General features: G+C 38.5%; 1 protein-coding gene across 1 annotated transcript in view; it reads right to left on the bottom strand.

The window, feature by feature from the left end:
- Nucleotides 1-23205, bottom strand: part of SLC39A12 (solute carrier family 39 member 12) — a 196148-nt gene that overhangs the window by 90427 nt on the left and 82516 nt on the right. The window contains exons 4-9 of the mRNA XM_007936406.1: nucleotides 17747-17832; nucleotides 15495-15666; nucleotides 8223-8395; nucleotides 4751-4903; nucleotides 1778-1780; nucleotides 1482-1589 (exon numbers count right to left, since the gene is read on the bottom strand). Of these exons, the coding sequence (XP_007934597.1) occupies nucleotides 1482-1589; nucleotides 1778-1780; nucleotides 4751-4903; nucleotides 8223-8395; nucleotides 15495-15666; nucleotides 17747-17832 (695 nt within the window). The remainder of the gene's footprint in view (nucleotides 1-1481; nucleotides 1590-1777; nucleotides 1781-4750; nucleotides 4904-8222; nucleotides 8396-15494; nucleotides 15667-17746; nucleotides 17833-23205) is intronic.

The following is a 23205-nucleotide window of genomic DNA, read 5'->3' as shown; positions in this document are numbered from 1 at the left end:
CACATGTTTTCATAGCAGCAGTTATTCGATATAATGATATAATGAAAGGCTATTTTTGGGAAAGGATGGTTGTGAAATTGGAGGAAACTCAAGTCGGGAGCTGTAGAAGACAGGTGAGAAGAGGAGGTAGGCAGGCCCTGACGTGGTTAGATCTAGAAACAGAGAAAAACAATGTCGTGCCTTACATTCCAGATTGTAATCAAAAGCCTCTATAGTTCCATTAAAAGACAAGCATTCCAATTTTTACTCCAAATCTTGTTTTATTTTTCCCCAAAAAAGCTATATATTGCTACAGAATGTAAAGGAATTTAAAGGCACACATCCAAGACAACTTGATGACTGGAAAGAATTGTGAGTTCCCCTCCTTCAACTTCTCCTATCCCGAAAAAGACTGCAAATGAATCCACCAAGCAGTCCTAAAATTTCATATCATTTGTTTTTTTTTCCTTTAGGTTGAACTTGAAGCTTAAATAACAAAAGGAATGGTGAATGTATTAGCAAGCTAGAGACTTAAAATGGTTCAAAGCTCATTTCATTAGCATCAGAGATGTTCTCATATGTATCATGAGGACTGTAGACCCCTCATTCAAACTGAAGTCAGAATTAAAGTGATTTTAAAACTAATTCCAATCTACAGTTATCATCTTGCAGATGACATTTAAAATACCTAACCCACCACCATAATAAGGCTTTTAAAATAACTTTTTAAAGGAATGTTTCTTCCTCACATCTCTCCAAGTTAGCTCTAGATGTATAAATCTACTGCCAGACTTCTATTTTGCTATATTAATGTCCAAGGTTATTCATAGATACTCAGATTTAAGAATTGGTCTTTAAACTGTAAGCCCTTTACTCCAAGGCCAAAGTTACAGGAGGCAAGTTTTCTAACAAAATTTTACTGTTATATTAATTTTTTTTTCCCTTTAGTTGTTAGGTACCTTAAAAACTAGAATAGGAATATCATTATGAACCTGATTAGAGGTTGTGTTTTGAGAATTAATATGGGAAATTTAGTGGAAAATTAGTGCAGCAGAAGATACTTGCTATGAAACATTTCCTTGCACAGAATCAGTCCTCTTTTGCATTTTCAAATTAACACCCCATCCTTAGATGCACTGAATAATTCCTTGATGCCACCTAGTCCTGGGTAAGGATCACACAGTGGAAAGTCTGAAGGTCAACTGGTTTATGAAAACATATAACCAAAATGATTAAGATTATGTATATTCAGCCAATCTAATGATTACATGTTTCAAGTTGGTGCTGGTAGCAGTGATTTGAATCTATGAAAAATGCATTTTACTTTTTAAAACAACTTTTAGATACTTGACACAGCTTTCTAAACAGTATTTATCATGATCAAGAATAGGCAAATCAAGAGTGCATTCTATTTGTCTGTGCTACTGACTTTATTCTGTTTATTAAGGAATAAGGGAAAGAAGAAAATCAAATCAGAAGAATGCTTCAGATCAGTAACCTACCAGCTGGATAGTTGAAGTAGATTGGCCTCTGCCTGACTGGTCACTTAGCTCAGAGTCCAGCACAAGATGGTGAGAACGCCCCACATGTCCATTAACCAAAGACACATCCTGTTGGGTGAGGATGGTTTACAATTAGTGCTGAAGCCAGAATACCATAGTTGCAGCCTTTGTCAATTCCATGATTCAATTTAGCATTTGCTCTAGGGCCCAAGTGATGGAGGGACTAAAAGAGTACCTGGGAAAATCTCACTGTGATAAATATTTGTGAATATGGCTTATCTTGCGGAAGCCCAGACTTGCTTTGAAACATCATGCGTAACCAGAAAAATTTAAGAATTCAATTTCAAAAAATGTGTAGCTATTTTTAAAAGAGGTTTAACAAATGGTAGTATTCTATGTCTTCAAGATAATAAAAATTATATTTACTGAAAAATTTATATTTATTACAAAATTAAAATTTGTATTCTTTATCACTGAGTTACTAAAATGAAAACAATCGAGACTGTATTTCACACTATCACTATTAAAATAATAGCTCCAGAAATATATTCATCAATTAAAGCACTGTATGTAATAAAACATTCATATTCATTTTACTTTACACATATCATGAATCTTGAAATTATATTGTTAAAAACTTATTTTCAAAAGTTGGAAATACAAATACCATTTGACCCAGCCATCCCATTACTAGGTATATACCCTAAAGAAGTGAGAGCCATGACAAGAACAGATATATGCACGCCGATGTTCATCGCAGCACTATTTACAATAGCCAAAACTTGGAAACAACCTAGATGTCCAACAACTGAGGAATGGATAACCAAACTTTGGTACATTCACACAATGGAATACTATGCAACGCTAAAGAATAATGTAGAATCTGCAGAACACCGCATAACGTGGATGAACTTGGAGGACATTATGCTGAGCGAAATAAGTCAGTCACAAAAGGACAAATATTGTATTAGTCCGTTATTGTAAAAGTTAAGGAAATGTTTATATATTGGAGGACATTTTCTTTGTTGGTTACCAGGGGTGGGAGGGAAGGGGAGGGAATGCTGTTAGATAGATAGAGATAAATATTGATTTGGGTGAAGAGAAGGGCAATGTACCAAATGTGAGTGACCAATATGGCAGCATTGAGGATGAGAAAGACAGAGAGAGTTACATGGGCATTACAAACAACAAATATGAACCCCTTTGTAAATACAATACTGAGTTGTTAATGAAAGCAAATATGGGTATAGGGACGGATAGATGGGTGAACAAGCTAAACAATTATGTATGTCTAAATGGAGAGTGTATCCAAGATCATATACAGGGTTGGCAGAAAATGGGCCTCTCGAAGAGTATGAAGGGATGGACACTGGGAGGAGGTAACTATGGGGAGGAAGTGGGAGGGGAGCTGCTGCATTGTAAATTTTGGTCAATGACATGAGACAAAGTATATGTGAACTGCTGTATGAAAAGTGAATTTACTCTGTAAATCTTCACCCAAATCCTATAAAAAAAAAAAAAAAAAATAAAAAAAAAAAAAAAAAAAAAAACTTATTTTCAGTTCCTCAAAACCACAAGTGAAATCTTAATAAATTCTACAGTTTTCAGTGTTCAGAATGTCTTTCATCATTTCCATCATGGTTAAATTTTTAATATTTATGCATAGGCAGATGTGTTGGCTTTCTACTTTGGTTTCCCAGGCCAGGAATAATAATCTATTGTGTACAAATGGGGATTTATTTGTTGTTTATGCATACTGAGATTAAAATTCTTTTGTGGATATTAAGTTCCTAAATATTAAGGGTAAGTACTGTAATAGAACCCACATTTCTAATTTCCAAACTTTCTATAGATTTTAGCTTGAGTTTTAGGCCAAAGAACAAGCCTACTTTGTTGAAATAGAAACATTTTATAAGATTTAACTATGAAGATTTGCAAACATACCAAAAAGTTGAAATAATTTTAGGATGAATTTTCATATAACCAATTCCTAGATGCTACCATAACAGTTTACTTATCACATATCTATCCATCTATTATGCTCTTATCCATCCATCAATCTTATTTTTTGATGCATAAAATAGAATCTAAGGTAAATTTGGGATAATAATTTTCTTTTTCTAAAGTTGATATTTTAAAGGGTTAATATTGATATTTGCCACGGGAGCTCTGGTGGTGTAGTGCGTAAAGTATTTGACTGTTAATCAGAAGGCTGGTAGTTCAAACCCACCAGCCACTCCTCAAAAGGAAGACTGGGCAATCTACTCCCGTAGAGATACCACCTTGGAAACCCAAGGAGGGGTCGTTATGAGTTGAGATCGACTCCACGGCATGAGGTTGGGGTTTTTTGTTGTTTTTTGTTTTTGGATTCGCACAGGTGCTATACATCTTGGTTTCTCCTTCTCATATAAGCAGATATAGAGCTAGGGAATAATTAGAAACCCATGCAGGAGTGCAGAGCTACGGGATTCAAGGACTTTGGGAGGAATTTTTATTTTATTCTAATCTTCTAGAATCAGTTTATTTTTCGTATACTATAATGTGAAAGAGCAAAGAAAAAGTGATCCATAATAAACCATCATGTTAACATAATTATCTTTAAAATATGACTTCATGACTAAATATGTTGTTCTTTCCACTTTTCATGAGATACGTAATTTATCAAATACAGCACAGCAAAAAAAATAACTCAAGATGAAAAAAGATGTGTTGAAAATCTATTCTTGGACTTCTCATATTTATCATTTAAATGCCCCTAAGATAGAAAATGACATGTAATTTTGTGAACTTTCAAGGTTTTTTTTCCCTCTTTGTTTTGTTAAGAAGGACATTCAAATCTCTGAATAGGAGCCAGGCGTTGGCCATGACATGTGAAAATCTCCTGCTTCTGAACCATTTGGAGGCCAAATGGCAGGTGGTTACAATTACATTAAGTGGCCAGCATCATTTTTTTTCTTTAAAAAAAAAAAAAAAAAACAGCCGAATTAAGAGGAACTTGCCAGTGAGGTTGATCTGAGCATTCTAGAAAACAGAATTCTATCCCTTAATCAGACAACTTCATGAAGATGTCAATTACTTTTGAAGACAGTCTTTTGAAATAAAAGATTATTATAAATCCTAAATCCATTCCTCGTAAGGAAGGTTGGGCAATCTACTTCCGTAAGTGATACCCCCTTGGAAACCTAAGGAGAGGTCTCTGTAAGTCGGGGCCGACTCGACAGCACATAACAACAACAACAAAGCAAAAGATAAGTAAAATTTAAATATACCTTGCCATTTGATGACACAAGAAGAATAAAACATTTTTCTATTAAGAAAAAGCCATGGATGCCTCCAATTAATCCCAATAGTTTCCAAATATGACCCTTGTTTTCGTGGAAATGTCCAAATTCTGAGGCTTCATGCTTATATAAACCAAGAATCTTAAAAAAAAAAAAAAAGCAACAATAAAAAACAAACAAACAGTAAGTAGATCACATTGAATAAATACAACATTTATGCTGGAGATGCCCCTGACTATTCCTGAAATCATTCAAAGCCCAGTTTGCTTCTGAGTATGTGAATGCTTCCACTGTATGGCTTAATCAGAGTCAAATACAATGCGTGCAATAGGAAATAAGGAAAGCTTTGAACAACTTGGGTTAGTGAATAAAATGAAGTGTAAGCTTTATTTCAGCAAGTGACCTAGATTCTCATTCTTTCACTCCTTCAGCTGATTTTTTTTTTTTTCCAGAGTTCAATCCATATCCCATAGCACAAAGCCATGCACTACATTAAAGGAACATACTTTATATTTTGAACAACAAAGATCTATTTCATCTGTGGCTAATTCTCCTCACCCCACTGCAAATAAAGCAAACTTTAATATTCAGATAATCAGCAAATCACAAGACTTTCTCCACTGAATGCATAGTAAATGCATGGTGCATGCCAATGAGTGCATACTATATTATCATCAATATTGTTAGTTGTCTGGGCTACAGACAGATACACAAAGATATGCATGAGGAATTTTCATCTATTTGATTCATTGTGTTGATTGACCTCATGATTTCTTGTGAGCTAGTAAATCGTATGTAACGTATCACCTACCCAGGAGAAGACAATTTGTGAAATAGCTTGGTGGTTTCCAGATTTGGGATGTTACTGATCGGGAAATCACAAACAAAAACCAAAGAAATTATATGTGTATATTTTGTATATATGCTCATAAAATAAATATGTTGGTCTTTATGTTTACAAGTAAGCATATATGTGGGTATATATATTTGCATATGAGTACATGGATATGGATATAACTAAAAACCAATATGTTAGTCAACTTTCTCTTTTGATAGGACATTAAAAGAAAGCCACCTAATTTTTGATTACCATTATTACATAAAATAGAGGACATTGTAATATCAGAAACAAAACAAAATGTTAAAAAAATAAACAGAAAACCTGAAATCTCAGAATAAAATATAGACTTTTAAGTTACATAAATTTAGTTAATGACAGTGATCATTTCTTCATTTTTGTTAGACCTTTGAAACCTTCCCATGGACAACATTCAGGAACCATGATGGAGATCAAGCTCTCCATCATACTTTTCCCTCACTGTGGTGCGTCTTCCTTCCTTTTTCTATTATCTTTTTTTCTTATCTCTTTTCTCTAGTAAAAACACTGCCTTCTAGATACCAGGAAGCCCAGATAATTTAGGTTCATCTAAGTAAAGTATTTGTGCAATGCCAGCTGACAACCCCATCCACACCAGTCTCCTCCCTCCACCCCCACAGCTGCATGGTCTTCCATCTGGGGAGACTCAGGAACCTTTTGCTATTTCCCAGGACCCTGGGCATGTACAGCTCCCCAACCACAACGGTGACCTAGAAAATGCCTCTACTATTACCTCAAGCCAATAAAGCCCTAAAACATTTCCAGAAAATTAGATTATGAGAAAAATTAAAACTAATAAATGGTTTGTTTTAGTTCTCCAGTGCTCACTTTGTGATTGCAGAACATCCAATAAATATTGAGCATCTGAGCAGTAAGAGTGACCTGAAGAAAGTTGCCAGAGGCTTGTGGAAAATTTTAACATCTCAGGCTTTGTGAGGGGGGAAATCATTTGCTCATTGTTGTTATTCATAGTAAGAGATTTCATGGGGAAAAGATAACCTCATCTAAAGACCCTCTGCACCTCACACCTTAAGCCTTTCATTTCTGATAAATAAAAAACCTCAGAAGACTTTAGTAAAAGGCCACCTTCTTGGTCCTTACATTTTTTTTTTTTAAGAATTTTTTTTTCAATGTTCCTTCCCCTCCCCTCCCACCAACTAATAAAGTTTCCTTTCATATATAAACGTTTCCTTGCTTTCTTTCAATAATGAACTAATATTTGTTCTTCTGTGATTGATTTATTTCACTCAGCATAATGTCCTCCAAGTTCATCCACATTATGCAGTATTCTACAGATTCTACATTACTCTTTAGTGTTGCATAGTATTCCTTTGTGTATATGTACCACAGTTTGGTTATCCATTCTTCTGTTGATGGGCAATGGAAGTTCATGCTTACATTTTTCTTAAGGGAAATCTCAACATTCTTAGTCAGGCTGGAAAGAAAATCCATTTAGGTAGTTCAAGTGAAGAGACTTTAATAACTGGACCATTACAGAGAAGTGGGCAGGGTAAAGGAGGGATAACGAGGCATCCAGAGACTAGCAAGCCCAGAAAAGCATTACCACCCTCAGGATGAAAGGGCAAAGGGAGGAAATAATGTGCCTGGGACCCAGTGAGAGCTGAAGCTGGGAAGGAGAGGTCTCCCATGGGAGCTATAGCGAAGGAGGCAATGAGCTACTTCTAGAGGCAGGTGCCAAAGCTAGGGGTGAGGGGGAAAGAAATACCCCTGCCGTTCTCTCCTCCTCCCCGGGGTTTTCTGTTGTGCTGTCTACGGATTGAATCAAAGCAAAAACCTAGCCTGTGAGAGTTCTGCAGAGATGTAATCATTAAAGGCTAAACTTCTGGGGCAGAAAGAGTACAGAGAAGGGCAAAGAATAGATCTGATGAGGGAGGTGGTGAAGTTGGAGAATAACTGGCACAATGTCTCATAGACTAATCTTTTTATTTATTGATAATTAGTATGTCATTGCTTTTAGCTGCCATCTAGTTGGCCTGCCAACTCATGGTGACCCTGTGCACAAGGGAAGAAAACATTTTCAGTTCTGTGGTATCCCCATGATTGTGATCCATAGGAATTTCATAGACTAATTTTGAGAAGTAGATCACCAGGCCTTTCTTCCTAGTCTACCTTAGTCTGGAAGCTCTACTGAAATCTGTTCAGCATTATAGCAACACACAAGCATCCACTGAAAGACGGGTGGTGGGTGTGCTTGAGGTGTGTTGACTGGGAATCGAACCTTGGTCTCCCAAATGGAAAGGGAGAACTCTACCCCTGAAAGAACACTGCCTCCCAAATAATATATGCTTCCTGAATTTAATATAAAGTCCTTAATAGGACTCTGTATCAGTTCACCATGTTTTATTTAAAAAATAGTAACATGTGGTAGGCCTAATATCTCATCATCTCTTCTCTCCTATAAGTGCAGAGAGGTTTGGGGAAATAATATTTATTTTCAAGGAGAGCACCAGCTGCTGTATTTATTCATCAAAGTTGTTGTTAAAATTTGCATAAATACCTCCAGTGGCTAAATATGAGGAGAAATTAGAAACATTTCATTTGAAATGGAAAACAGCAGGTTACCTGAGGGATAAGGTGGAGCAGAGCATCCCCAGAAAGTGTCCCAACAGCCAAGCCCACAAACAGCTGTAAAATAAGCCTGTAGTTCTCTTCACAGCTGTTGAAAAGGATCAGCATTGTCCCAAGCATGGAGCCCAATGTGATGAGTGTCACAGCCACTGTGCTATAGCCGTATTCTAAAATAAAGGCAGATTATAAAAGCTGTTAATGTTTGTCATCCTCCATTAATGCCTTAACTAGTGAATCTGTCAGAGTAATGTGCCTCACTATAACTGTTAGTACTAGTTACCATGGAATCGATTCTGACTCCTGGTGACCCCATATGTGTGGAGGAGAACCACACTTCCTAGGATTTTCAAGATTGTGGCCTATAAAAAGCAGATCTCCAGGCCCTTCTTCTGAGGAACTGCCACCTTTTGGTCAATAGTCAAGCATTTAACCATTTGCCCTACCCAGAAACTCTTAACAGCTAATAACCAAAAGCCAAACCAAACTCACTGCCATTGAGACAATTTGACTCATAGAGACCCCTCCTTGGGTTTCCAAGATGGTATCACTACAGAAGTAGGTTGCCCAATCTTCCTTCTGAGGAGTGGCAGGTGGGTTTGAACCTCCAGACTTCTGGCTAGCAATCAAATGCCTTAGGCACTATGCCATCAGAGCTCCTATAACAGCTAATAAGGATATAGAATATTTTTCAACTTTTATATTTGTTGTTGTTGTTGTTGTTATGTGCCGTCGAGTCAAACCCGACTCATAGCGACCCCTCCTTGGGTTTCCGAGGCAGTATCACTACGGAAGTAGGATTGCCCAACCTTCCTTCCGAGGAGTGGCTGGTGGGTTTGAACCGCCAGCCGTCTGGTTAGCAGGCGGCTAACCTTTTATCTTTTCTTTTTAAGAAAAAGAAGGAATAGGCTTTCACTAATAATCCTGTGACTTCTACTAAAAATTATTGTAGCAAGAAAATACACAGCTCAAAAGAACCCCAGGTCACTTCCTCATCCTGAAAGAAATACAATTTCTCTAACATTAAACTACAAGATCCAGTGACATATACATTTGTAATGATTTCCATCTAATTACATTCAAACATATTAAAGAAAAAGAAAGCACTGTTTTGGTGTGGAAAGGTAAATGGAACTACACCCACAAATACACATAGGTTTGATGGAGGCTATTTCTACATATGTATTTACATATGCTGCAAATATAACTGTTCTGGTCTTCTTGTGCTTCTCTAACAGAAATACCCACAAGTGGGATGGCTTTAACAAACAGGAGTTTATTCTGTCACAGTTTTGGAGGCTAGAAGTCTGAGTTCTAAGTGCCAAGCTCGAGGGGCTGTGTCAAAGCCCTTCCACCTTGGGCTTCAGCTCTGCCCCTTCCTTCCAGCCCAATGGAGCTAGAGGCATCTCTTCACTCAGGCAGCTGCTGGCTGCTGAGGTTAACAAGCCCAATGGCAACAAATTAAATGACCCAGTCCCAATGTTACCAAACAACACAGGAGGCCACTAGTTCAAGTCTAGAGACAATCCAACATTGGCAGGAAACACGGCAGGCTACAAAATGAAGCAGCTACACATAGGGTCCAAATGTGCCAAAAAGCTGGAAAGACCTTTCTCAAAGCTTCTCATTATATACTGGAAGCAAACCAGATCCCTAAAGCAGCTACTCAGTTGCTTGTGGCAGATTCCACCATGGAGTTGATTGGCAGTCTCATCATGGGGAATAACTATAACCAGCTGCCCAGCCACTCAAAACCAGGTCCAGCCAAGTTGACACATAACCTTAACTACCACAATAACCATAAATATAATAGAGCATACAGGGAACAAAATTATGAAAAGTTCTTAGCCATAACCAAACACCATGAGGGAATGAGTCACTGTGCATAGGAGTTTAGGACCATAGTCTGGAGGGCATCAAGGTCAATTGACACAACATAGTTCACAAAGAAAATGTTCTACATCCAACTTTGGTGAGTAGTCCCTGGAATCTTAAAAGCTAGTGAGGAGCCACCTAAGGTGCAACTATTGGTCTCTCTTTGTGAGGAGCAAAGAAGAGTGAAGAAAATCAGAGCTACAAGAAAACAATTAGTTCAAAAGCCTAATGGACCTTGTGAACCCCAGCCTCTACAACCCTGAGACCAAAAGAACTAGATGAGGACTGCCTACCATTGCTGACCATTCTGAAAGGAATCACAATAGGAAGTGCCCAATAGAGTGGGAGAAAAATGTAGAGCAAAACTCAAAATCATAAAAAAGTAAAAAGACCAGGCTTACTGGTCTGATGGAGACTGGTGGAGTTCCTGAGACTATGGTCCTTAGACCCACCCTTCAAGCTTCCAAATGAACTCACCCATGTGGTCAACTTTCAGCCAAACAATAGATAGGCCTATAAGGTAAACAATAACATCAGTGGGGTGCTTTCAGAACAATTAACCATTTGAGGTCAAAAGGACAGCATTTGCCCAGGAATAAAGCACAGAAGCCCTAAGGGATAGAAAAGAAGGACAAGTGAAAATGATAAGCACAGAGAGGAAGTAGGAAGAGTACTGTTACATTGTGGGAATTATAATCAATGTTGCAAAACAAAATATATATGAATTGATGAATGGAAAACCCATTTGCTCTGTAAATGTTCACCCAAATCACAATAAAAAGCTATTAAAACAAAAAACAAAACAAAAAAAATACGTTTTCCACTTATTTGAAAATCATTAGTGAAACTGTCTGAGGAAGACAACATCTTATTGCAATAGCTAACACCAGTTGCCATGGAGCTGATTCTGATTCATGATAACCCCATGTGTACAGAGGAGAAATGTTCCATAAGGTTTTCAAGGCTGTGACTTTTCAAAGCAAATCACAGGCCTTTCTTCCAAAGAGTATCTGGGTGGGTTGAACCACCAACGTTTTGGTTAGGAATATAAATGATATGGAGCTAAAAGGGATATCAATATCATCATTTTCCCTTCATTAGATATATCAGAGCAAATACCCTGTTTTCCACTTACTTAAAAATCACTAACAAGTCATGAAGAACTGGTTTGTTTTATTAGGAAAGTGTTCTCTAGTGCTGCTGTAACAGAAATATCACAAGTGAAATGCTGTAACAAACAGGAATTTATTCTGTTATAGTTCAAGAGGCTACAAGTCCATGTGCAAAGTGCTGGCTCTAGGGACTAGATGAAGGCCCCTTGACCTCAGCTCCAGCTCTGCCTGCCTTTTTCCAGCCCCACTGGGGCTGGAGGCTTCTTGTAACTCATGCAACTTCTGGCTGCTGAGGCTGACAAACCTAAGGTCAACAAGCAGAATGGCACAATTCCAAGATCAAAAGGCAACATGACAGACCACTGTCCCAAGTTCAGGAACAATCCTAAGATTGGCAGGCAATATAGCAGGCCACTGAGATGAAGACAGCCAGATGCAGGATTCAGATGTGTCAAAAACTTGAGACCTTTCCCAAAGCTTCTCCTTAAATACAAGAAGCAGACCACACCCTGAAGGCAACTGCTTAGCTTCTCACAGCAGATTCCATTATGGAGGTGATTACAATCTCATCATGGAGAATACATCCAGCTGCCCAGCCACTCAAAACCGCAGCCCATCGAAGTTCACACATAACCTTAACTACCACAGGAAGATAATTACAAAATTAAATGATCATTTCCTTTAGTAACTACAGATAAATATAAATTAAATTAAATAATTCAGTTATTATAATACTTAAAGCCCATTGCAGTTTTTATGGAATTATTGTTTTTAAGCTTGTTCTTATAGATAATGGTCTTCTCACTATTCTTGTACTTGTTGGAAGGTTCACCCTTTGCATTAGATCATATGAATGATATTATAAGAAACATGGTAATAGGCTTGCAATTTTAGGAGGTCCTTTGTTACGATAATGGTTTAAATTATACAAAATGTAGTATGTAATGAGCTCAGAGGATGCAAAAGACTTTCAAATTTCATTTCTTATGGTCATATGTTTGCATGGTTTAACTTTGTTCTAATTTAATAAAATACCTAAGTTATCAAAACATCTATACAAATCTTCAACCAAGTTCCAGGCCCCATTCTTACCCAAATAGACTCTAGTGAGAATATCTTCACATTGAACAAACAAATTAAAGATATTTGCCATGAGCACCTCTATGTCTAATAAAGTTCAAATTTGTCATATTTGTATGAGTATCTACAAAAAATAATAAAAAGTCAAGAACTCACAAGTAAATGTTAGGATCTGAGGATTTCTCAGGCAGAAGGCAAAGTTCTAGTTTTTTCAGTTCTTTTCCTACTTCTCTCCCCTTTGTTATGTGGGCAGCTACAGGGTGTTATTGCAGACGGATTAAAGTTTCATAATTTCAGATCTTGTAAAACCTTTTCAGGTTTTCTGTGAGTCAGGTTTAGCATGCTCTCATGTGGGAATGACATCTCCATACCAGTAAAAGCTCTGACTTTTGTGGCTGTGTATGTGTGTTGTTGTGTGCCGTCGAGCCGACTTTGACTCACAGCAGTCCTGTAGGACAGAGTAGAACTGCACCATAGGGTTTTCTCAGCTGTAATCTGTATGGAAGCAGATTGCCAGGTCTTTCTCATGCAGAGTTGCTAGGTGGGTTCAAACAGCTGACCACTACGTTAGGAGCCACACATTTAACCATTGTACCACTGGGGCTCATTTAATAACCATCTCAACTCACTGCATTCAAGTCGGATCCAACTCCTAGCAACCCCTCTTTGGGTTTCCGAGGTGGTATTACTATGGAAGTAGATTGCCCAACCTTCTTTCTGAGGAGTGGCTGGTGGGTTTGAACCACCAGCCCTCTGATTAGCAGTCAAATGCTTTAGGCACTACACCACCAGAGCTCCCACAGGACTTGGTTAATATACCCCAGTTCCCTACATAGGTGCCAGGGTGTCTTGGTGACAGTCAGGCATCTTGCAGACAGGTTCTCTGTAAATATTTCATATCCTTAAAATAGAACTTGACCATCATATTAAATTCTTAGCTACTCATGAACTGCTACTTAGAAGCCATCTGAAATTTGATTTTTGCATGACCTAAATAGTTTTTCCTGGAAGCACAATTGAAGGTGGTGCTTAAAGGTTGAGTTTCATCATATTGCACAATATTTTCTTAAAAATGTCTCCCTGGGTCCTCTTTAATTTAATATCCCACATTTCTGTAATTTCAAAAGGCCAATACAAACCTATCCCTTTAATGACATAATGAAAGATTTTAAATTTAGAACAGGAATGTTTTTTTCTAAACCAAATGCACTTGAATTATGGTGTTAGTGAAGAATATTGAAAATACAATGGACTGCCAGAAGAAGGAACAAATCTTTCTTGGAATAAGTATAGCCGGAATGCTCCTTAGAAGCGAGAACGGCCAGATTTCGTCACTAGTACTTTGGTCATGTTATCCTAAGGAACCAGTCCATGGAGAATGATATCATGCTTGTTAAAGTAGAGGGCCAGCTAAAAAGGGGAAGACCCCCAACAAGATGGATTGACACAGTGGCTGCAATGATGGGTTCAAGCATAGCAATGATTGTGAGGATGGTGCAGGACCAGGCAATATTTCTTTTTGGTTTCACTGTGAGTCAGAACCGACTTGGTGGTGCGTAACAACAACGTTTTTCTAGGTCCTTTAGTGAGGGCAACTTTTCTGGGTTTTTCTCAGGAAGGGTCTAGAAATAAATTAGGAAGGGGGTAAAATTTCTTCATGGATCTTTTGTTCAAAAACCTTTCTTCCAGCACCAGTCACTACGCCAGGTGGTGAAAATATAAACATGCCCTTAGAAGCTCACAGATGCCACAGTCCGGTCATCCTCATTCACATTGTGAGCCATTACTGACCACCAGCTGCTGAATTATTTAGCTGCTCTATTTTAATGAAGGTTTTTTTTTCTCCTTTTGGTGAATGTTGAGTCTTAAAAAATTTACATCTGGTATGATTGTGTCCACATAAAATCTTCAAGTGAATCACTTGATGCTGCAGGATCCAGTGTAAGTCAGACATGAGTCTCTGAATGGTTCAGCAACTGGCAGACATTGCAAACTATCTCAAAGAGAAAAAAAAGATCTGAAAAGAAATATATAAGGCCTCAGATCAACAATAATGCTTTAAGAGTAGCATGTGTTAACTGTCACATGTTTAATGTGCATATTGGATGTTCTCGAGTCAAGGTTTTTTTTTTTTTTTTTTTTGTCTTCGAAACGTATAGTGTTTAAACTTTTTAGAACACATTTTTGTACACATTATTCCATTTGAAGCCCGCAAATATCCTGTGACATCTTAGGGTAGAGCTCACCCAGTGTAGTGTCTCATGGGATACAGACAAACTGCAAATATTGACCCCTTCACTTCTTGGGACTGCCATCTGGGCCTGGGAGGCTGGTCACCTCCATTCCAGAGTAGCCTCTTCAGGTTACCCCAATATGTCTTTCTATGCATCCCATGACATATGAAATGATGGAAAGCCCTGTAGGATATCACTGTGTGGAAAAAAGAGACTGGCTCAGGGAAATAAAGGGATTGCTTAAGATCATGGAATTGGCTAGTGATAGGAGTTATGACTGGGAGCTCTGGTAGCATAGTGCCTAAGGTGCTTGACTGCTAACGAGAAGGCTGGTGGTTCAGTCCCACCAAGCCACTCCTCGGAAGGAAGTTTGTACAATCTACTTCCATAGTGATATCGCCTTGGAAATTCAAGGAGGGGTCGCGATGCCTCGGGGCCGACTCGAAGGCACATACAACAACAACAATAGGAGTTATGACTTAACCCAACTTTCTAATTCCACTGTTAATGTTCTTTCTTTTATGCCATGCCACTTCTCAGTTATGGACTTTTAAGTTAGACCGTGATTGAGGTAGATATAGGGAACTAAATCAACTTATATAAATTATATGCAAAATATAAAATATTAATTGAAAATATAGTATAAAGATTTAAAAACAAGGACTCGGGCTAGTTTTCTGGGGTTTGAATCTCCAACTCCATCACTTATCACATATATGTCTTCATGCAAGTCATGTCTGTGCCTCAATTTCCTCATGTGCAAAATAGGGATAATCATAATATCTCACTCACAGCAATTGTTGTGAGGAGTAAATGAGTTGATGAATATAAAATGCTTAGAACTGTATGTGATATGTCATAAGTATTCTGTGTTCACCATTATTATTACATACACTGTATATTTTGGCACTTTGTGTTCTGAGAGAATAATATAGTATCAAACCTCACCCTGAAGAAACAAAACTTACTCTCCAGAGTGCTGGGTGGTGGCTTTACTTGTTGGTCCTTGGGCAGCTGACAAGAGCAGCTGAGAAGTTGCTGGATGATTGCTGGACTCATTTGCTTAAAGTCCTCCTTAGAAATGGGTGAATGGCTGTTCTGTAAAAATATCTCCACCAGCTGCCTAGCAGAGAAGCAAGTCTGTATGGAAAAACATACCTTGTTACTAATCTCCACACTAAATCAAACTCCCCATCAACTGCCATTCCTGAGAACTAGATAAAACTAAATGGAATGGCAAAAATGGACACATGAAACCAGTGCTTATATTTGCCTGCAAACTTCTACCCATAAATAATTCACAAGATTTATTTTTTTGGTCAAAGTGGGCTAATCTCACTTTATGATGAGTATTATTTAGTATGAGTTTTCACACTTCTTTTTCCTGAAAAGATGCACTGTGGTTTACAATGTGTTCAACAGTATTGTTTTTCAGTGGGGATAGCTTTGTATCTACAAATCTAAGACTTCATATGATAGTCAGGAGTTTTATGGTGATGAAGTCATTGTCTTTGGCACTCTGATACTAATCCTATGTTGCTATTGGTGGTGGTTTCTGTCAAGTTGGTTTTGACTTATGGAGACCAGAGGCATGCAGAATAGAAATACTCTGAAGGGTTTCAAGGCCATGACAGATCGCCAGGCCTGTCTTCCAAAGACCCTCAAGGTGGGTTTGAATGACCAACCTTTTGGTTAGTAGTCAATCATTTCAATCTTTTGCTATACTCAGGGACCTACACCTGTGTAGGCAACATATGTTTTCAAAAGTAATAAAAAATAAAGTTAACATTTTAAAAAGTGAATGTTGTGTCAATTAAGTGATGTGTTGAAAGTAAATGATATAACTTCCAGGAGCTCTGGTAGCGTGGTGCCTAAGGCACTTGACTGCTAACCAGAAAGCTGGTGGTTCAAACCCACCAGCCACTCCTCGGAAGGAAGGTTGGGCAATCTTCTTCCGTAATGATACTGCCCCAGAAACCCAAGGGGGGTTGCTATGAGTCAGGTCTGACTCAATGGCTGATAACAACAACTTGATTACTTCCATCAAATGACATCCTTTTTCTATAAAAATATTTGAAATAATTATTTCCTATCATTTTTATTGTTTTTACTGTGTTTTTCATGTGGTATAGGAATATTTATAAGAGATTGTTGTTGTTGTTGTTATGTGCGGTCGAGTCAAACCTGACTCATAGCGACCCCTCCTTGGGTTTCTGAGGCAGTATCACTACGGAAGTAGGATTGCCCAACCTTCCTTCCGATATAAGAGATTAGAATCATGAATAAATAACAAATGCACCAGGTCTCTGAAAATTACCCCCAGGTATTTGTCCATTTCAGAAGTATTAAGGGCTGACATGATATGTATAAAACTTTATATTTAAAAGTTTTAATATGTAATGAGAAAGGTATGTGCTCTCAAATTATCACAAATGGATGCTTTCTATTGAAATAAAATTCCAATACAATGTCTTGGTGATCGTTAGTTACAATCAATAAAGTGTTTTTTAAAAAATCAGCAGTTTAAGAGCCTTGTGTGATTTGCTGTGAGCAGAACAGGCATTTCTAAGGAAGACACACTGCTTATCAAAGAATAATGGTGACATAAACCTTTTGGAATGATTCGATGGATAATGAAGTATTTGAAATAAGGAATTGTTTGGTTGTGTGGAATAGAATTCATTCAAACCAGTGAAAACCAAGAGGACACTGTACCAGAAATGCATAGTGTTTTCATGGAACCTAGTGTGGTAGGCTGAATAATGGACCCTAGAGATAACCAAAGGATCTCTGATGGTGTAGTGCCTAAGGCATTTGACTGCTAACCAGAAGACTGGTGATTCAAACTTATGAGCTGCTCTGTGGAAGGAAGACTGGGCAATAAACTTCTGTAAAGATTTTCTGCCTGGAAAACCCAATGAGGGTTGCTATGAGCTGGAATCAACTCGAAGGCAGCGAGTCTTGAGTTTTACAGATAACCAGGTCATGGACCCTGAAATCTGTGACTGACACCTGACATGGCCAAAACCAACCCATTGCTGTTGAGTTGATTCTGACTCATAGCAAACCTATAGCAGGGAGTAGAACTGCTCCAAAGTGTTTCTAAGGTTAAAATCTTTACCAAAGCAGGATGCCCCATCTTTCTCCCATGGAGTGGCTGATGGGTTCAAATTGCCTATCTTTCAGTTACCAGCTGAATGCTTACCACTATACCACATACCATGGCAAAAGGAATTTTATAGACATGATTAACTGAAGATCTGGAGATAGGGGAAATTACTGTGATTGTCCCAAATGTAATGGACCCTAAATATGATCAAAGTGTTCTTATTTAGAGATAGAGGGAGATTTGACTACAGGACAGAAGAAGGCAATGTGACAAAACAAGCAGAGATTGGAGCAATGCAGCTATAAGTCAAATAACGCAAGCAGCCACCAGAAGCTAGAGAAACCAAGGAACAGATTGCTCCTAAGGCCTCCAAAAGGAACAGGGCTGGTTCCATTAGACTCATTTTAGAATTCTGACCTTAATTTTTGTTAAAGAATACATTTTTGCTGTCACATGCTTTGCAGCAATTTATTATAGCAACAATAGGAAACAAACAGACTCTGAGAATGAAAGGACAGCCACATCTTATGAATGACTGCAGCTAAAAGCTGCAAGGTGAGAGCCAAAGATACTCTGGGACTAAATATCTTCTTTCTGTTTTCCTCTCTACATGTATCTATTTCCCCTTGCAGCCTGAGCTTCTGTCTTTTAGGAAACAAATGGCCACATTATTCCCAATTCTAAAATGATCTCTCTATCCGAGATTCCGGGAATGGGTTGAACCTACAACAAAGCTACAAATTGGAGCTCCTTGAGCCAGGTGTTCATCTTACTCAATTAATTTTGCCCACAGATTTGGACAAACATGCCTGCTATCTTCACCTCTGTGGGTGAGGAAGACATTTCTTACAAAGGAATTGAGCAAGAATTCCAAAAGGTTTCTACTACACAAATCAACACCAGAAAGATAAATTTGTTTCTTTTTTTCCCCATTACCAAGTAATTTGTACTAAAGACAATATTATCTCTCCAATTGTTACTAATGAAACATAAGCACAACACTGAAAGTACTGGCATAAATAGAGGGAGACTAGCAACAACTTTTTGATGATTGATCTTTCATAGTAAATATTCTTAATGGGAAATGCCTGACTGGTAAGTCAAAGAGTGGAGAGATAAGCATTAACAGAATGCCATGCCTCTTTACCCAATTCATTGCCAGGAAACTGAATAATTTATAGTTTTAGAGTACCTTGTAGGTTGGGAGCTCTGGTGGCTAACTGCCTAAGGCATTTGACTTCTAAACAGATGGCTAGTGGTTCAAGCCCACTAGCCACTCCTCGGAAGGAAGACTGGACTATTTACTTTTGTAGAGATACAGCCTCCCTCGGAAAACCAAGGAGGGGTCGCTATGAGTCGGAAGCAACTCGATAGCAGTGAGGTGTTTTTTTTTTTTGTTTGTTTGTTTGTTTTTCTTGTAAGGTAACTGTTCTATTAAAAGCATCTGTCCTGGATCTTTACTTGATGATCCTGTACTATTTAGATCACTGTTGCTTCTCAATTCTTCTAAAATTACTACGCTAAATGTCCTGAAAGCTGATTCATTATATTCTATAAAACTTTAAATACAATAACGTTTTTAATAAAAAAAAAAGAAAATTGAATGAAATTTTAAATTATCCAGTCAATAATTCTTATCTTTAAAATGTCTATTACTTTCCATGAAACTTCAAAATATGCATATACATGGTGATGACATAAGGAGGTCTGGTGGCTCTGTAGTTAAGGCATTGGGCTGCTAACCAAAAGGTAGTTGGTTCAAACCCACCAGCCACTCCACGGGAGGAAATTGAAGCAATCAATCTACTTCTGTAAAGATTTACAGTCTTGGAAACCTGCTGGGGGTCACTAGGAGTCAGAATCGACTCAATGGCAGTGCTTTTGATTTTGATGTTGATGTAGCAAGACTTATCTGGAGGCTTTATAGATGTAGATTCTAAAGCAATGATTGTCAAATCTTACTGTCCTTCAGAATCTCTTGGAGGGCATGTAAGACACAGAGTGCTGGGCTCCATGCTCTGAGTTTTTTTATTTGGTAAGTGAGAATTTCATTTCCCACAAGTTCCAGGGTGCTAATGTTGCTGGGCAATTCAAACCCACCAGCCACTCCTTGGAAGGAGGTGGGGCAATCTACTCCTGTAGTGATACTGCCTTGGAAACCCAAGGAGGGGTCGCTATGAGTCGATGGCACTTAACAACAACAACAATGTTGCTGGGGCAGAGACCACACATTGAGAACTCCTGTTCTAAATAATAAGGGCAGGGTCCTCAGATTTATCTCCCATCCCTAGGGAGCCAATCAAGAGCCACAAGAAAAGTGGCATCTTTGGATGAAGAAGAAGAATCATGGAAGAGGTTATTTGGTTTATTTTGTGTCAGCAGCATAGAAAATGATCATTACTACTGTTAGAAAAAAATGCATGTCTTGAGCAGGTAATGCGTAAGTTTTATGAAATAATCCCCAATCTTTCTGCAATATGATCAGTATCAGGCAAATTTGTTCCATTCCTGAGAGCTGGCCCTAAAGAAGCACTTAAGGAGATTTCACAATGAAGTATTAATATGGGAAGGGAAGTAATTATTATCACCTTCATTTGTACACAATAAGCATGAGATTGAAAGAATCAACTCTGGAAAATAGATATGTTTTATACATGGCAGAAATAACAGAAATTCACTTTTTAGAATATATATTAACAAAAATTTAAGATACTGTCCAATCATGATATTTAGAATGTGGGAACAGGATTTTCAAAACAGAGTCTCGCCAGTAAGCAGCACATTATTTCCCTCTGGCTTTTAAGGGCTTGAAAAACTAGGTACAACAGTTTGAATTAGGAATTTTGGTACTCCGAACAGCTCACAGAATCAGAACGCACCAAACAGAGAAGAGCAGAATTAGAGGAAAGGCACAGGGAGACTATTTAAGACAGAGCTACCTAGCAGAGGACAGATGGGCACCCAAGAGAAGTCACTGGAAACTTCCCTGGGGCACTCACTGACTGGCGGGTGAGGGAGGCCACCTGAGATCCCCAAGCCAAGAAGGAAGACACCTTATAGCAGGATACCAGCAACCACTCCAATATTCCAGTGGGCAGCAGGAGGGACCTGCCTGCAGCAGCTGATTTTGTCGGTAATTTGGGTCATCTGGGTGCAGGCAGGCATGGGCACCACCACTGAGATTCAAGCAGAGAACTCACTGTTGTGCCAGGAAGGTGAGCTCCCTCCCATCCCAGCGGGTCACAGAGTGGGCTTGGATCAGACTGGGAGACATCATGCTTATCTTTGGCACAGATATTGGGACCGCAGATGACTAGCAGATACTCCCTTGACTTCAACACAGCTGAAATTGTGTGCATCTTTGGCGTCGTAGGTGGGCGGTATCACTGACAAACTCCAGAGCCAGCCATTAGCTGTCTGGTGGGATTGTGTCAGTGCCATGGGCAGACGGGGCAGGGAGAGTGAAGAAACAGTGACTGAGTGCGGTCCCAGGAATTTTGCCTTGGAGCTGTTCTTTGGCACTGGGGGGCTGCGGAAGCGGGGTCTTTGAGTGTGCCTGAAACTGGAGGAAAGTTGCAATGCCCTAACAATAGGAATATTTCCTGAGGTTGAGCCACGGTCTTGTAAATAAATACGTCATCGATAATAGCCTGCTTAAAGCCCTAGAAACCAACCCTAGCAACACCTAGCTTTTCTTCTTCTGCTCCCACCTCCTCTGCCAATAATTTCACTCTTTCAATAGAAGAAACTATATTCAGCCAATTACCATAAAACCTCCCACTTCAAACTCTAAACCCTCTCTGCAACAAACAGAAACACATTTCCACACTCCACACAGTGATTCCACCATCACAAAGAAAACAGCAGAGCGACCCAACACACCTGAATCAATAATAAAATAAAATACACCAGCTTCACCTTTTCAAAATATTAAACCATAAAACCAAGACAAAACAAATCAACATAAAACCAGTAGCTAGAGACAACCTAAAGAGACAGCACTTTACCAGATTCCAGAGGCTTAAGAAGAGGGTCTGCTTTCCAGTAACCCTAAGAACTCTCCGGACCTGCACTGCATGACTGAAAAGGTCCTAGTTTACACCTTCTTCTTTTTTTTTTTCTCTCCATCCCCCCTCCACTTTTTTTCCTCTCATGGTTAACCCCATTCTTTGATGGATTTTGTTTTGTTTTCTTTCTTCATTATTCTCCTTCTCTACCTTTCTCTTCTTAGTGCTCTAACTCCAGATATTGCAGGTTTACCTCTTTTCTTCTTCTTTTCTCCCCTTTTTCTTTTTTTTTGGGGGGTTACTGTTCCTGTGTGATTTCATGGTATATTATTTTTCCATGTGCTTTTAGTTTTTTCTTTGGTTATTCAATTGTAATTTTTGCCTAACTAAGTGGGAGACAGCAACAGTCCCCATAAGATACAAGTACACCCACACCTCCTGCAAAATCACTTACTGAGCAAGAGTCAACACCTCCTTCTCCACCAATGGGCCAACAATTGAAAACCACCAAGAAGAGCTTGAATCACGCTTGGCTGCTCTTCACAAACAGATAACAGAGACCTTAATACAATACCACGATGCCTCGGAGACAACAGACCATCACAGTCCACACAAAGAAGCAAGCAAAATAAAGTGGTAGAAACAAGGGAACAGGATACAGACCCAGAACATATCACTGAGGAAGTAGCAGCATTGGAACTCTCTGATAAGGAATTCAAAAGAATTATCTTTAGGTATTTTCAAAGGATTGAAAGACAGACCAAAGAAAACACAGAAAAAACCTTACAAGAATTTGGGAAGAAAATACAAGAACAAAATGAAAAATTAGAAAAGATTCTAAATCTACAGAAAGAAATCCAAAAGATTAATACTAAATTGTCAGAAATAGATAACACATTGGAAGGGCAAAGGGGTAGAACTGATGAGTGGAAGACAGAATTAATGAGATTGAAGACAAATACCTGAATATTTCTTTGGAAAGGAATCAATCAGAAAAAAAATCAAAACAAAATGAAGAAAGCCTAAGGGTCATGTGGGATACCATCAAAAGAAACAATCTACATATCATTGGAATTCCCAAATAGGAAGAGAAAAACACCACCACTGAGAAAACTGTTCAAGATTTGCTGGAGGAGAACTTCCCTGATATGATGAAAGAGGAAAACATATCCATTCAGAAAATCCAACGAACCGCAAAGAGAATAGACTCCAAAAGAAAATCACTGAGATATATCATCATCAAACTCACCAAAACCAAGGACAAAGACAGAATCCTGAGAGCAGCATGGGAAAAACAAAATGTTACATACATAGGTCAGCCAGTAAGAATAAGCTCTGATTTCTCAGCAGAAACCATGCAAGCGAGAAGGCAATGGGATGGTATATATAAAACCCTGAAAGAGAAAAATTTTCAACCAAGAGTTATATACACGGCAAAGTTATCCCTCAAATACAATGGTGAAGTTAGGAGATTTCCAGATAAGCAGAAACTAAGGGAATTTGTTAAAACCAGACCAACCAACCTTCCAAGACATCCTAAAGGGAGTCCTTTGATCAGAGAAC

The sequence above is a fragment of the Orycteropus afer genome, unplaced genomic scaffold (genome assembly GCF_000298275.1).
Source record: "Orycteropus afer afer isolate SDZICR_OR568_19922 unplaced genomic scaffold, OryAfe1.0 scaffold00035, whole genome shotgun sequence".
NCBI lineage: Eukaryota > Metazoa > Chordata > Mammalia > Tubulidentata > Orycteropodidae > Orycteropus > Orycteropus afer.
The sequence above is the reverse complement of the archived record's forward strand: the minus strand, read 5'-3'. Positions and strand labels throughout refer to the sequence as shown.